Below are 15,166 nucleotides of genomic sequence, written 5' to 3' on the forward strand. Positions count from 1 at the left end.
TGTTTTTTCTTCTTTTATAATTATTTAAGCAATACCAGCCCTTTAAAATTCATGCCTTTTGTATACAGTGGTGGTTTTCTCATATATATATATATATATATATATATATATATATATATATATATATATATATATATATATATATATATATATATATATATATTTCATTCATAAAAATAATAAATTGAAAAATCAATCCATATAATCAATTAATGTGATCCTTCAAATGCAAACAATGCTTGGAAAAATATTCTTAATCTACCTAATATGGCTAGAAATTTTTTAAATAACCTATTCCCAATACTATCTTAAATTGCGATTGTTATTACAATTGCAATTATGATGTAGAATTATTTATTAATGCTTCCATAATTTCAAGTGTGATGCTATTGAAAATATTTCAAAATCAATTAAATGGTGGCCACATTGTGGTTACAAACTTCAAATTCAAACCTTGCGCAATATTGCACTAAGAATTATTGCATTGATGGTCTCTCTTTATGTCATTGGCAATGTCATTCTTGTTGATATTTGAATTACTTCCAATGATGGAAGTTATTGCAGCCACAAGAGCAGTTGGGAATTTTGGATCAGAAGTCAAAGCAGTTGCTGCTGCACTAACCGTGTCAGCAAATGAACCCTTTTGATCCATTCCAAAAATGTTTGGAGCTGACATAAATTTATGTGGCAAAATGGGTTGAAAGATGTTGAATTGACCATGTGATGAATTATTGGTAGGAGTTTTAGTGAGATCTAATGTGATAGTTGGAAATGGAGCAGAAGCCGAGAGTGTTATGTTGTGTGAACAAGGGAGTGACGAGCTTTCTATTAAACCATCTGCACTTATCATTGGTCCTGAAAGAAGCATTGATGCCGCTGATGTTGTTGTTGATGCCATTGTTTTAGCTGCTGGTGGAAGAGGGTGATCATGTTGTCCTTCATATGTTGTAACTAACACACTACTGTCATCAGCACACCTTTGTACCTATTTAAAAGAATCATACTAATTAAGTAAAAATTCATGTTAAGTGATATTGAATTTATTTCGCAATATGGACATAGATATCGTATATACTTGCTTCCGAACGGGGCATGTAGTCCCCATTGTGCAACGATAATAAGCTCTTGGATGTGGATTCCCCTTTGCCATCTTCTGTCCATACTTTCTCCATTGACATCCATCCGAAATCTTTCATCAAAAATAAAATTAGTCTTATAGTAATCATCTTATATAGGCAAGTTGCATGAACAAGAACAATTTATTAGTGTGACACTAACCATAGATGCTTCTGATTTTGCCCTAACTGATACACGAGCTTTCTTCATCATTGATTCAGATGCTTGATCCGAATTCAACCTTGGAACTTTGTTTGAGCTTGGAGTTGTTGTCTTAGCTTGTGAAATCTCATTATCATCCATATCTATCCTGTCTAGTATAACTCCATTGCCAATCTTTCCGGTCTTTCTATCACACTCAATCAACTCAACCATGTTTTTTCTCTCCTCTGAAGGTTCATCATTTTTCTATACAAAACCAAAACCATATACAATTAATATATGTATCATTAATTAATCTTATTTATAACAGAATAAATAGAATTACCTCGTGTTTATAGTGTTTTTGCTTTAGCCATACAACACGCTTTTCTAAGTCTTTGTAATTAATTCTGAGTTTTTCAACCAGATCTCTCAAATGCTGATTTTCAATATTCATTTGGTGCAATTCAGCTGTCAAGGCAACATACTGTATACACAAAGGAAATATATTTTTAAAGATGAATTTCTTGATAAAATCATAACTATATATAGTTGGACACCAAGAAAAGGATACCTTATTATTGTTCTTAATGGTTGCATCGGATTCGACATCATCCGGTTTGTTGCTAGGAGAAATCTTTGTGAGAAGATCTAAACAAGTCTAAAAAATGAACAACAGAAACAAGCAAAATAAGATTTTTTAATGAAAAATAAATTTGCAAAATGGAAAATCAATGGCATTAATCAAATAGATCTATACATCTACGTGATGATGATGATGATCCATTTGTAGGTTCAGTGTTTGGTCATTATTAAATGGACTCATATTCTTCTCAGGAAAGAAATCCACTTCATCTACAATTAGTCGTTTTCCTTTAAACAACATGACTTGAGAAGAAGAAGAAGAAGAATGTGGAACTTGAACAACACTAGAGTTTCTTATGGTTTCTTCTTTTTCTATATTTGATATATATGTATAAATAACTATTAATTAATGAGAAATGTGTTTGAGGGTAGAGAAAATGGTTAGATGAGTATCAAAGGAGAGTCATCTATATCTCTAAATATAGTTCATGCCCACACATTTGTTATATTGAAGTCCAAGAGTTTTTGAGATGCATTTGACTCGGCAACAAAAATGCTTACCTTGGACTAAGAAAACAGGTTTGTTGTCTGACTAGAATAAATTTTAATATGAATATTGATGATAATAAATATTTGGGAAATGAGGTAAGATCATGCGTAATATTGCCCACATGGCACTTTTTCATAGGTTTTTATTCAAATCGATGAAGGGAGGACATGTGTTTTGCGACATTATTCATTATACATTTATCAAACAACTTTTATACATTTATTTATAACTCTTCCTGTCCCTCTATAGTCCACCTATTGACCATTACTATCAATACAAATATAAATTTAAGAGTTATGTATTTAATAATCTTGATTATATATCAATTAAAAATATATATAATTGAGAGATAGATACTCAATAGATGGTCAGGTTTGATAATACGGAAAGAGGATTGACTTGCAAGATTACCATTTTAAGATTTAAATCAGTTATTAAGTGAAAAATGATGCAAGAGTAAATTATGGTTAGAACATACTTCAGATTTTATGCATGTCCCTTGTATATGAAGATCGGTTAAAGATTCTCTTGCTTTCCAGAGTGGTATGCAGGGAACCGTTGGATGACACTCAACGACGAAGGATAATATGTGGTGTAGATAGATTATGAGTCTGAAGGTTGTGTGTGCATTATGTCTCCAACACCTTATGACTTTGAATTGACGGTTGGACCTTTTTGTTATTTTCCCTCTGGTTGCCATAGCAAAGTAATGAAAAGCCTTCCCAAATAACAGACTGACTTTACCTTAGGTTGGGATACTCAAGGCGAGTCTTTTAGTTGCAAAATTGGAAGATATTCAAAAAGCTGGACTGCGTGGCATTTGGAATAAGCACATCAAATGCTAGTCTCATCATTGTGACACTTCATATGATTGCCCATCCACATGGCCATATATTCATAGAGTATGGCGTGATTCTCCCCTCTAGGATGCTTAAGTGTACTCGAGTATTGTGGTACTTTCTAGATAAATATGACTATTTATTTTCATCTGCATGCTTTCCTTCATTTTTGGTTGTTGATCTGTCTATCCCACTTCAATATATAAAGGTTATTTCATCTTTCAAAGAACATTTCCACTCTTTGCGTAAATTGTGACTTCTCTCTTCTTTTCTCAAACTTTTGATTTTTCTTCCCCGAGTCTCAATGAATCTAATTTTAAATGTTCCTTCCTTCCTTTGTATTTTACGCACCTTTGAACAATCAAGTTTTTAGAGCGGCCTTTCATTATACTTCTTCCTTCAAACTTCCACTTTTCCAATTACCAGTGGCGATGATAAAAGTGATGCTTCGTCTCGCCCCGGGGTAGTAGACCCAAAAATGTTGGATGTTAATGCTTCGGCAGTTGCCCATGCCATTCCAAAAAACTTGTCGTTTTTAGCAACAATTATGAGGCTAATGGGGGTTCCATTGAAGATGGCAGCAAATCTTTGAGTCCCATCTCTGGTGGAAACTTAGATGTTTTTACAGAACGAGTCGAAGGGATATGAACCTGGATCATCCCATTGTTGGGGAGGAAAGTGTTGGTACATCATTTTCCATGCCACAATGTGTCTTGATTATGTTGAGGCATATCGTGATGACCCAAGAGTTTGCGCTTTTTTTATTTAGGAACTTTGAATGGTCGAGAACCCACTACTAATGAGGTTACGAAGTATCTCAACTTCCATGATCATTCCCAAATTCATGATGAACATTATCTTTTTGTTGATAGTGGGGTAAACATAGTTTTAAAGGACCAATAATGTCTTGTGCTACCTGTCGATGCTGCTTAATATTTTTGGGTGGATACCGAATCGGCGGGGATATTTTCCATCATTAAAGATACTCAAAGCTTGGAAGATGCTTATTTAAATGCAAGGTCATCTTTCGACTGGTCTATTTCCCCCGTTGACCCCGACAAAACGGTATTTTGTTCTTTCAAATTTCGTGTTTTTTATGCATGTATGTTTTCCTGGTTGAAGTTTAGACATCCTTTTAAGGGCTTTGAGGCATAAATTTTAAATCATCTAAGGATTGCACCGTCCCAACGACACATGGTAACTTTGGCCTTTGTTAAGGTATTTCAATACTGGTACCAGTAATAGGAAGGAGTGTCAACCCTGAGATCATTCTTTAACCTCTCCTATGTGACACACACCTCTTCTCTAGAGGAATAAGGGAAATGGTTGCTCTCGATGCTGCCAGCTGGTGAATGTGTTTGACGTTTACCTCGAGAGTTGGAGAAAAGCTTAAAAATCATCACTTCTTGGTTACTCCCCAGGATCAAGAAACTCATTCCTCTTTCTGTATTCTTCTTGCCGATGATTCCTCCAGCCCTCTTTCTTCATTGTTCTCTTATTATTTTTCCTAACACTCTTTTTTAGTTGTCTTGTAGATAACTCGAGGCTAACACATGATATTTTCAAGAGGAATAAATCCCATGCAATGAAGAATGCCTCTTTGTCTTCTTCTCCAAATAGAATATGATCTCGGAAGAGATTGTCGCATGGACATGTAAGAACAAGATTTGGTTATGTATTTGGCCTTTAGTTTTGATGATAACAATGCATTGTTTCTTAGAGAACAATTTTATACACTAATAGTTTTTATCTAGTGTGTAGCTTTTGCTAACAGGATCTGACTCTAAAGCATTGACGTGTCACGCCATCAGATTCTAGAATCAAAACACCCTTACTCTAAAGAGATACAACTGCTTTGTAAGATGTTGTAAAGTTTTAGAAAACTCTTAGACAACAATTCTAATGAACGTTTATGTTAAAACTTCTTATTGTGATTCTGATTGAAGAGCCTCAAAAGGATTGTCAGCCTTCAAGATTCTGCGCTCAAGTTCTAAAGATTCTAAAGAACAAGATCTGAAGACTTTGAAGACCAGGTTCTGAGGAACTATGTCAAGACTTTGAAGATAGAAGTTCTGAATATTATGTCAACTAGTCTCTTAATCCTTCTGAGCATTCTTCAACATCATTTCATCAGAAGCCTCTGAAGATTAGAAGATAAGTCAAAAGCTTTTGCATCAGAAAAATAGTTCACAGTACAAGATCACCCTTCCCTCCACTACGATGATTTTGTGGGCTAAGGACAGTACTATTGTACCATTTTGTCTCCTATATGCAAACCATTTCAGAAAGAGACAACTGCAATTTGCTATTCCAATTCTACCTTCCAACGGATCTTTTAATTGCCTATATAAAGTAGTCTTGGAGGAATGGAAGAAGTTGCTCATGCTAATTCACAATGCTAATGCTCACGCTATTGAACATACACACACTCTCAGCTAAAGTTTATATTTTATGTGTATAGTCTTTGTAAACACACAAGAGTTGTTTCTCGTTATTGTGTGAAGATATTCATTGTATTAATCTTGTATTAATTTGCTTTCTTAGAAGCATTACTTGTAAACACACACTTGTAAATCTCAAAGTTGTTTGAATGGTTTCCTTGGGTGACTAGGTTTTGGTCAGATAGACTCCAAGAAGACAAAGACGGTTTCTATTTATGGTGTCTGAAATCAGTTTTGATTATAGTGGATTAAGTCCTTGTTGAGAAGGAAAAATCACCTTGGTAGAGTGGAATAGATGTAGCTTCATTAATAGGGAACCAATATAAAAATAACTTTGTTGTTTTTCTTGTTCGTGTTAGTGTTTGATTGAGTTGGTTTCAAGAAAGCATTTGTTTTTAGAAACTTAATACAAACCCCCTTTCTTGTGTTTCTTGCCACCTTCAATTGGTATCAGAGCCATGGTTCTGGTCTCGATAAGATATCAAACACATAACAATGTCAAATAAAGATCCAGTGTGAAACACAATGGCTGCCCTCCTAGCACCAGTTGCTCAAACAAACGAAAGAGATCATTACAATCTTAAACCTCATGTTTTTATGGAGACATATTTGACTATTGGAAGGATAAAATAGAGAGATTTTTCTGGGTCACAATTTTGATCTATGGGATATGATAGTTGATAGATATGAACACCCAGTAGATGCAAGTGGCAATAAAGTTGAAAGAAGAGTGATGACATATCAAGAGAAAAAAGATTATAAGAAACATCACAAAGCAAGAACCATCTTGCTGAATGTTATTTCATACATTGGGTATGAGAAAATCACCAACATAGATACTGTTAAATCTATATTTGATTCTTTGAGGATGATGCATGAAGGGAATGCACAAGTAAAAGAAACCAATGGTCTTGCCTTGATTCAAAAATATGAAGCATTCAAAAATATGTTTTGGACAAAGGGTATTCCACTACTGATCATGTTAAATAGATCATCAGAAGTCTACATAAGCGTTGTAGACCTATGGTAATTGCTCTGAAGTTATCAAAGGATCTTAACAACACTTCTCTTGAAGAACTAGTTAGTTTTTTAAGAAGTCATGAGATTGAGCTTGAGGAAGATTATCCTAAGAGAAAGAGAAAATTTGTTGCTCTGAAGTAGTTAGGAAGATCTGAGAAGACAAAAGCTCTTCAAGCAGAAACTGATGAAGAGTCTGGAGAGGAATCAAAAGAAGAAGATGAATTATCTCTTATGTCCAGACACGTTAATCAACTTTGGAAGAAAAGGAAAGGCAAATTTAGAGGACAAAGAAGGACATATGGTCGTTATGAGTTCACTTTTGGAGCTGGCAAAGAACTCACGTGTGTAGCGGGGTATTCGTTACCATTAGAGATATTGACTAAATCCAAGGTAAATCATACAAGTCGAGCCGCCACCGCACTTCTATTTATCCAAAGGAATGGTTAGAAAGCGAACAAAAACCTAAAAGTTTTATCGAATCAAAAACTAGTAAAAATGTCAGAGATCTGGGTAAGGGGGTTGGTTATGCAATGGGAAGGTATTAGGCACCCAAAGCATCCTAGGTACTCCTAGGGAGCCCTTTTCACATTTGTTGCAAAGGTTGTTGTTTTTTTTTTGAAAATTTATTTGTGCAAACATGATTGAAGGGATGATAAAAGCGTGTATGTTTATCTAATGTACTACTTACTAAAAGAAGGGTCAAAAGAAAATGACTCGCACGGATGGCGCATCCACTGCATACGTATCTCATCTGAATCTGAGAATCAGAGTCTTCGTAGCTCGGCTACCTATGGGTTAAAGAGGAGTGTGCTCGCTAAGACATCGCGTCTTATGCCTACGTATCTCATATAGGATGAAAATCAGAGCAAAACGTAGTTCGACCACCTATGGGGTAAGGGTTGTGTTTTGGGGTGAACGACGTTACTACGCAATCTACCGGATGCTCGACCTTTGGAGACTTACTCGCCTGTAGTAAAAGGAGATAACGTGTTCTTAGGAGAAGAAAAATCAATGAGTTTGGGGTGTTTAGGGATGCTTATGCAAAAAGGCAGTCCTAGATGAAGGAACCGCGCAACCTTAATTGACATGCCACGAGAGGCTATGTGAAACCTAAGAAAGCGGTAAAATGCTGGAAAAATAAAGTACCACGCGGATAAAGATCCGAAGCAACAGCAAATAAAGAGATAAGAAACCTAGAGATCTCTCAAGCTAGCACCATCAAAGAAAGCGAGTCAGTACAGGTAATCGGAATAAACCTCTAGGTGGTATCCCACAAATAAAGTGGAATACCAGGCAATCCATCTCTGCAAGAGTCATATGAGCCCTCACAAAACAAAACTCAACAAACAGGTTAGAGAAACAAGATAGGGTAATCAAGAGTTGCCCCTAAATCAAAATGTAACCACATGAATCATGCCATTAAAATTCGCAAAAAGCTCACAAAAAGCAACAAAGGGTAGGAGGCCTAAACCTCTTGTCATACACATGCATCAAAAGGGTATCAAATTCACCCATAATACCTCATACATTCAGAGCATTCAAATTAAAAGCATAAAGTAATGGGAATAAGGCAAACCTGACTGGAGAGATCGAATGAAATTGAATTGCCCGGTTGGGTTTGCAAAGCAATCTGAGGGTTTATATGAGATGGAATTGGTTCTTTGCAGATGAGTTCCCTTCAGTCTCTAGAGGTTGCTCTGAACTCTGTTAGCTCTTCTCTCACTATCTTTTTCCCTGCCAGGGTAATAGGAATAGAATTCTGTTTCACTGAAATTCTGAATTTATAACCTGATTTTTGTGGACCTGTGGGCTCCAATGAGAGAGGCCCAAGTCCAAAATTTTTCTGTTATATTTTATTTATTTATTTATTTTTTATTTCGTTCTTTTTTTTTTAAACACGTGGGCTTCGCCTAGCGAGCATGACAGTTCAAGAAATTCCTCTGAGCGTAGGTGATTCTGGTGGCTTTTCTTGGGACTCGCTAGGCGACCCATTCTGCTCGCCTAGCGAGCATGACAGCTCATGCACAAACTTTTGCTCCTTCAAGATTAACATTTTGACTGACGAATAGACCCCATTTGAACCTGTTGGAAGTATCTCAAGACATTCCCTTGTGTTGACTGATCATCTAAATAGAACCCACAAAGTGTCTTGGATGATACTCAAGCTTCAAACAAAAGATGTTAGTGACACATTTTTGTGCTTTTGGTTAGTAAACAAAAGTAAGAGAAACAATGATGTATAATTCAAGCATGCTTGGTGATCTCAAACCAATCACAAGGAGTCCCACCCAAAGGCAAAGGGAACCAAGATGCTAAAGATCCTTGAGGCTATGCAAATGCGATGTTATGATGCCATGGGGTAGCTTAGGGTCAAAATTGGGGTCTTACAGATGCCCCTATTTAAGGTCATTCTAGCCGGAGAAGTGAAGGTTAAAATCTTCGTCTCGACGGGGTAGAATGAGCTTAAATTATAACAAAGAGACGAATTTTGGTCCCTAAGAGACCTCATGATGCAAATGTAGGTATGAAAAATGGTATTACTCTGTGGAGATATGTGTCCACAAAAGCAAAGAAATTAGAAGCCACTGATAATCCATATGAGCAATTCACTCCATGGGACCAAGACCCTGGGGACTCTCCTGGGGATAGAAAAGGGATAAAAATGCGTGAGCAGGTCACGACTCAAAGCGTGGGGAACAGAATTCCTTAGCGAAAAGATCCAATGGAAAGACTCGAGCTGACTCGAAGATGCATGTATTGGGGAATATGCCAATATAGCAAAAAACTATCCACAGTGGATACTTCGGATAAAATCCGGATGAAAACAATCCACTAAGGGACTTCGCTGGGGATGTCCACAAGGACACTCCTGGGGAAGCAGCGGGACGAGGTATTACCGGTTACTGGGTAATAAGCTCAAGGAAACATGTGATCTGAATGCCAGGTATGAGGGTGAGAGATACGACATGCTCAGGAAGAGATTAATATCCAAGACCGGCATAAGGGTGAGAGATATCAAAACTTCAAAACGTCTGAGGAAAACCTAAAAGGTATACTTCAACTCAGGGATTCTGACTCCACAGGGGACAAAAAGTCATAATAGGGAGCAGAGAGGAAGGAACACCAGGGATATCGGTTACTGGGCATATAATAGGTGACCAACCAAGGCATGAATTGGGGAATATTCCCAAAACACTCATCATCCAAAAGAGGGCTAAAAGCAAACTCGAGTACAGGATGGATATTCGACTCCACAAAGGGGATACGAATCTTACTCAACTGGGGAAGAACAAAAGGCTTCAGAACCGAGAGTGCATGAGATATACTATCTATTACCGTCAGAACGTAGATAATATACTCGCATGGACGATTATCCACAACCGGTTACTGGGTTAATAAAGGATAAATCGACCGAAAAGAAAAGGCATCGGGATACCGAAACTAGGTATATAATGATGACCAATTCAGGAGAGAAACAATCGTCACCAACAACAACAAGGTAGACAAGAGATGACCCGCTGGGGATAAATTGCGTAATCAGGGCAATTATCCAAGCAGATGAGGGGATATCATCACCGAATATTGGATGGAGATAACTGTCACCAATTAAAGATGAGCAAAAATAGTTACTCTGCAAAAAGGGAAGAAATAGGGTTTACAACTACCGGTATGAGGGTAGAGAAACACAGATTCCGCCGGGGATAATAATTACTAATTATTGAGAAATTATTCATTTACCACGGGGAAACAGGAAAAGAGTCTCAAGAGACCTAGGATCAAACTAGATAGGCACACCAAATCAAGACTTGTCCCGGTGAGGATATAACTCAATGGGGAAAACTATCCCAGTATATGTGTTGGGAAGGAACAAAAACAATCAACATCCACGAGGATATAACCCGGTGGGGAATATGGAAGAAAGGATAGACGATTTCTGCTTATGGAGCTGACTCTATATGGAGAGATCAGACACACACATCTGCTCGGGGAAGTATATCACCAAATAGCAGGAGACAACAAACAACGATATATGGCAAAGAATGCAACATGAATATCTGAATGTTATAATTATGCATGAATATGCATGGTTTATGTATGATGTATGCTGACAGACAGACATATCTAACACAACCAGGTCCAGGGATCAACCACCCGGTACTACATCTCAAGAGAGAAAGCCAAGTTCACCGGGGAGTATCCAATCTGGTGGGGATCAGAGATACCAGGAAGCAAAGAACTCTGCAGGGGATGAATCATCAATCATTCCAGCTGGGGACGAGAGTTATCACAGACAAGGTCTACCACACCAACAACTCTACTGGGGAATCTATCCGAGGAGATAAAGGATTTATCGGGATCAACCACCAAATACCGCTCTTGCCCAAAGAGATCCAAGCTGCTGAGGAAGAAAGATTGCTACTCTGCTGAAGGGAAGAGAGGTGACTCTCAACAAGCAATCCACTTGGTAGGATAAACCACAAGGGGTTCCGGAGGGAGGAGATACAGTCATGCCAGGAATATGAACAAAAATCTTACCCTGTTGGGGATCGTACCACCCTTGGGAGAGCACTGAGGATCTCCTAAGTATCCTTTCGTCATTGTGAATGTTCACTTTGTTTAAAAACAAATTATAAAAAATTTGATCGTTTAAAACAATGATATTTTCTTAATCAAAACATGCAAAACATTTGTTGAATAGAAACAGATAAGAGTGCCAATAATTGGATAAAAGGCTCAAATTTATTTGATAGAATGGTAGTCTGTGAATGGCAAGACTCCATAGATCTTTACAAATTTGAAATTGGTGATATATATTGGAAAAGGGCTACATTGAACATAATGACCATTTCTCCACCAATTCTGAATCCGATGTATTTGAAGCTTTGGTTGATAATGAGCAAGAATCTCTGACGGACGACAGTTGTAGAACAAAGTCTTGTCAGGATGCAGTTACTTGCCAAATCCCTAATTTTTGCCTAGATTGCCCCAGGATGAGGTACTCAATCTAGCGGGATACCTATATTCATTTTTCATGTCTCTAACTTTTGCCTGGACCGCCCTTTCGGGTTTTCAATCCACCGAGACGCTCATTTTTGCCTAAGCCGCCCTTTCGGGTTTTCAAATTAGCGAGCTATTCTGTTTTTATTTTTAGGCGAAGTATTTCTTGACTGCATCTGAATTCACAGGACGAGTGAAATCCTCCCCATCCATAGTTGTAAGTATCAAAGCACCGCCTGAAAAGGCTCTCTTAACAACATATGGACCCTCATAGTTCGGAGTCCACTTGCCCCTGGAATCGGGCGCGAAAGACAAAACTTTCTTGAGCACAAGGTCACCTTCTCGGAACACACGAGACTTGACCTTCTTACCAAAAGCTTTCTTCATTCTCTGCTGATATAACTGACCATGGCACATGGCAGTCAATCTCTTCTCTTCAATCAAGTTTAGCTGGTCATAACGACTCTGAACCCATTCAGTATCAATCAACTTGGCTTCCATCAAGACTCTCATTGATGGGATCTCCACCTCTACAGGGAGTACAACCTCCGATCTTGACTTAGTGATCATATCGTCGACATATACCTCAATCTCCTTGTGCGTCATGTCATGGAACAAGGTAGTCATAGCTCGTTGATACGTGGCTCCGGTGTTCTTCAAACCGAAGGGCATCACTCGATAACAAAATGTTCCCTAAGGTGTGATGAATGTTGTCTTCTCCATATCCTCGGGTGCCATTTTAATCTGATTATATCCGGAAAATCCATCCATAAACGAGAAGACCTTGGATTTAGCTGTATTGTCTACCAACATATCAATATGTGGTAGAGGAAATCATCTTTCGGACTAGCTTTATTCAAGTCTCTATAGTCCACACACATCCAGACTTTTCCATCTTTCTTAGGCATGGGCACAATATTGACCACCCATTGAGGATATGTAGAAGTCACCAGAAACCCCGCATCAATTTGCTTCTGAACTTCCTCTTTGATCTTCACTGCCATATCAGGATGAGTTCTTCTGAGCTTCTGCTTTACAGGCATGCACTCAGGCTTTAGAGGTAGGATATGTTGCACAATATCAGTATCTAGACCAGGCATGTCTTTATATGACCAGGCAAAGACGTCAACATATTCTCGTAGCAACTTAATCAACCCCTTCTTAACAGATTCTTCAAGAAGTGCCCCAATCTTTACCTCTCGCACACAATCTTCAGACCCCAAGTTGACTGTTCCCAGATTCTCAAGATGCGGCTAAATGATCTTCTCTTCATGCTCAAGTAGCCGGGTGATCTCATCAGGAATCTCTTCAACATCATCTTCCTCTGCCTCAAATACAGGGAATTCAAAATTGGGAGATGGTGTTGGGTCATTATGTTCAATGGGTTTAGAAATCAACCTGCATAATGATTTTGGATATGAAAAGATTTAGAATTCAAACAAGGCAAATCATTATGCAGATGAAAAGATTGATTTTATTCCATTTTGAGGTTTTATGTGATCACTAATTTCATGCAAAAACGAAAAGGGAAAATAAATGGAAAAACAAACATTTAACATGAATTTATTGAATGAAAATATCATTGTATTTATGCGCCATCAATGTCATCACTCCTCCTTTTGGCATGGGAGAAGGGTTTTTACACAAAGTGATTATTACGTTGACTTATGGACAACTGTTGGAATACCCACAACGACCCAATTGTTGCAGACCCCTCTAGGGATGATGAAATTGCCAGAATCCTTTGTATCTTCTTCTAAAACGGCAGTAGCCTCCTCATCTAGACCAGTGTGGATGAAACCTCCACTCTTGAATAACCTTTGCTTGTTGAAAGTACCAGAAGAAAAACCTATGCCAGCCCGGGACTCGTTGTCTTCTAACTCAATCATTTTTCCTAAACCAGTGGTTGCACCACGCTCAATGGCCAGCTTTGCATCTTTGTAGGAAGCAAATGAAGGAGTTCTCTTCTCAATAGGCCAGCAATAGATAAAGCTTGGAAAGGAGTTCCAATTTCAACCTCAGCATCTATATAAGAGAAGGAAGACAAATGGCTAACCAGGAGAGCCCTTTCTCCCCTTACCACCACCAGCTTCTTGTTTTTCACGAATTTCAATTTCTGGTGTAGGGTGGACGTCACAGCGCCTGCCTCGTGAATCCATGGTCTGCCTAAGAGACAACTATACGATGGGTGAATGTCCATAACCTGGAAGGTAATCTGGAAATCACTTGGTCCGATCTTGATTGGGAGATCAACTTCCCCAATCACAATTTTGCGAGACCCATCGAAAGCCTTCACAACTACTCCACTCTGCCTCATGGGAGGCCCTTGATATGATAACTTTGAGAGAGTGGACTTTGGCAATACGTTCAATGATGACCCGGTGTCCACCAGTACATTGGACATGGCGTCGTCTCTACAACCCATAGATATATGTAATGCCAAGTTGTGGTCTCTTCCCTCCTCAGGGAGATCAGAGTCACAAAAGCTCAGGTTGTTACAAGCAGTAATGTTTGCAACAATGCTATCGAATTGCTTCAAAGTGACATCGTGATCCACATATGCCACATCCAACACCTTCTGTAGAGCCTCTCGGTGTGGTTCTGAATTTAAGAGTAAAGATAACACAAATATTTTGGATGGCGTTTGTAGAAGTTGGTCTACAACATTGTACTCGCTTTTCTTGATGAGCCTCAGCATCTCATCGCAGTCTTCTTTCACATTGCCGCTTGGGCCGACAGGAGTAGGAGTTTTCAGTACGGAGGAGGGCTTAACAACAAGTGTCGGATTCGGAGAATTCACAGCGTTCCCGATCGGGCGTTCAACAAAATCAGCATTAATTTGAGGCTTCGGCGGTGCTGAAAATACACGGCCACTACGGGTCAAACCGCTAACATCGGCAATATTCACAACAGAAGAAGAGGGCAAGGACACCTCTTTCCCATTCTCTACTGCTACGGCGTTGTAGCGATATGGAACTGCCTTTTCAGAGGAGTAAGGCATAGGACCAGCAGGCTTAATGATTAGAGCGGGAGAAGCCTTCTGCTTGCTACCATTGTACTTGATGATAACAGGCTCGGGTATCCGGAACACTAGGGAGATCACATTGACCTCAGGCTCATTTTCATCAATATTCCTATTTTGAAGGATCTCAATGACTCCTTCGTCTAGTATTTCCTAAACATCCTTGCGCACCTGGCAAAAACCCAATCGGTTAACAGAGCAGACTCGGCATCTATCATGGTCATGCTCTTAATGATTGTAGTCACACAACAAACGATGCATCTGGACCAGAGACTGCTGAATATGACTGACATATTTGACCTTGTATTTTCCAGGGCAACCTTGGACCATGTTGACATATTTCTCATGCTCGGGCAATGGGTTCTTCATCACATTAGGGCCTACGTCCTCAAAACATAAAATACCACACCTCACAAGGTCTTGAACCTTGGCCTTCAAAGGGTAACAATTCTCC

The 15,166-nt window shown here is 38.6% G+C and overlaps 1 protein-coding gene across 1 annotated transcript; it reads right to left on the bottom strand.

The window, feature by feature from the left end:
* Positions 1–333: 333 nt before the first annotated feature.
* Positions 334–2,237, bottom strand: LOC127079581 (probable WRKY transcription factor 31). Its single transcript, XM_051019964.1, has 6 exons — positions 2,018–2,237; positions 1,832–1,918; positions 1,604–1,744; positions 1,279–1,524; positions 1,076–1,189; positions 334–985 (listed from the first exon to the last, which is right to left on the bottom strand). The coding sequence occupies exons 1-6, from the start codon at positions 2,141–2,143 to the stop codon at positions 470–472; spliced, it is 1,230 nt and encodes a 409-aa protein (XP_050875921.1). The 5' UTR covers positions 2,144–2,237; the 3' UTR covers positions 334–469.
* Between the last annotated feature and the right edge of the window lie 12,929 nt (positions 2,238–15,166).

This window comes from Lathyrus oleraceus, chromosome 5 (assembly GCF_024323335.1).
Source record: "Lathyrus oleraceus cultivar Zhongwan6 chromosome 5, CAAS_Psat_ZW6_1.0, whole genome shotgun sequence".
Taxonomy (NCBI): Eukaryota; Viridiplantae; Streptophyta; class Magnoliopsida; order Fabales; family Fabaceae; genus Lathyrus; species Lathyrus oleraceus.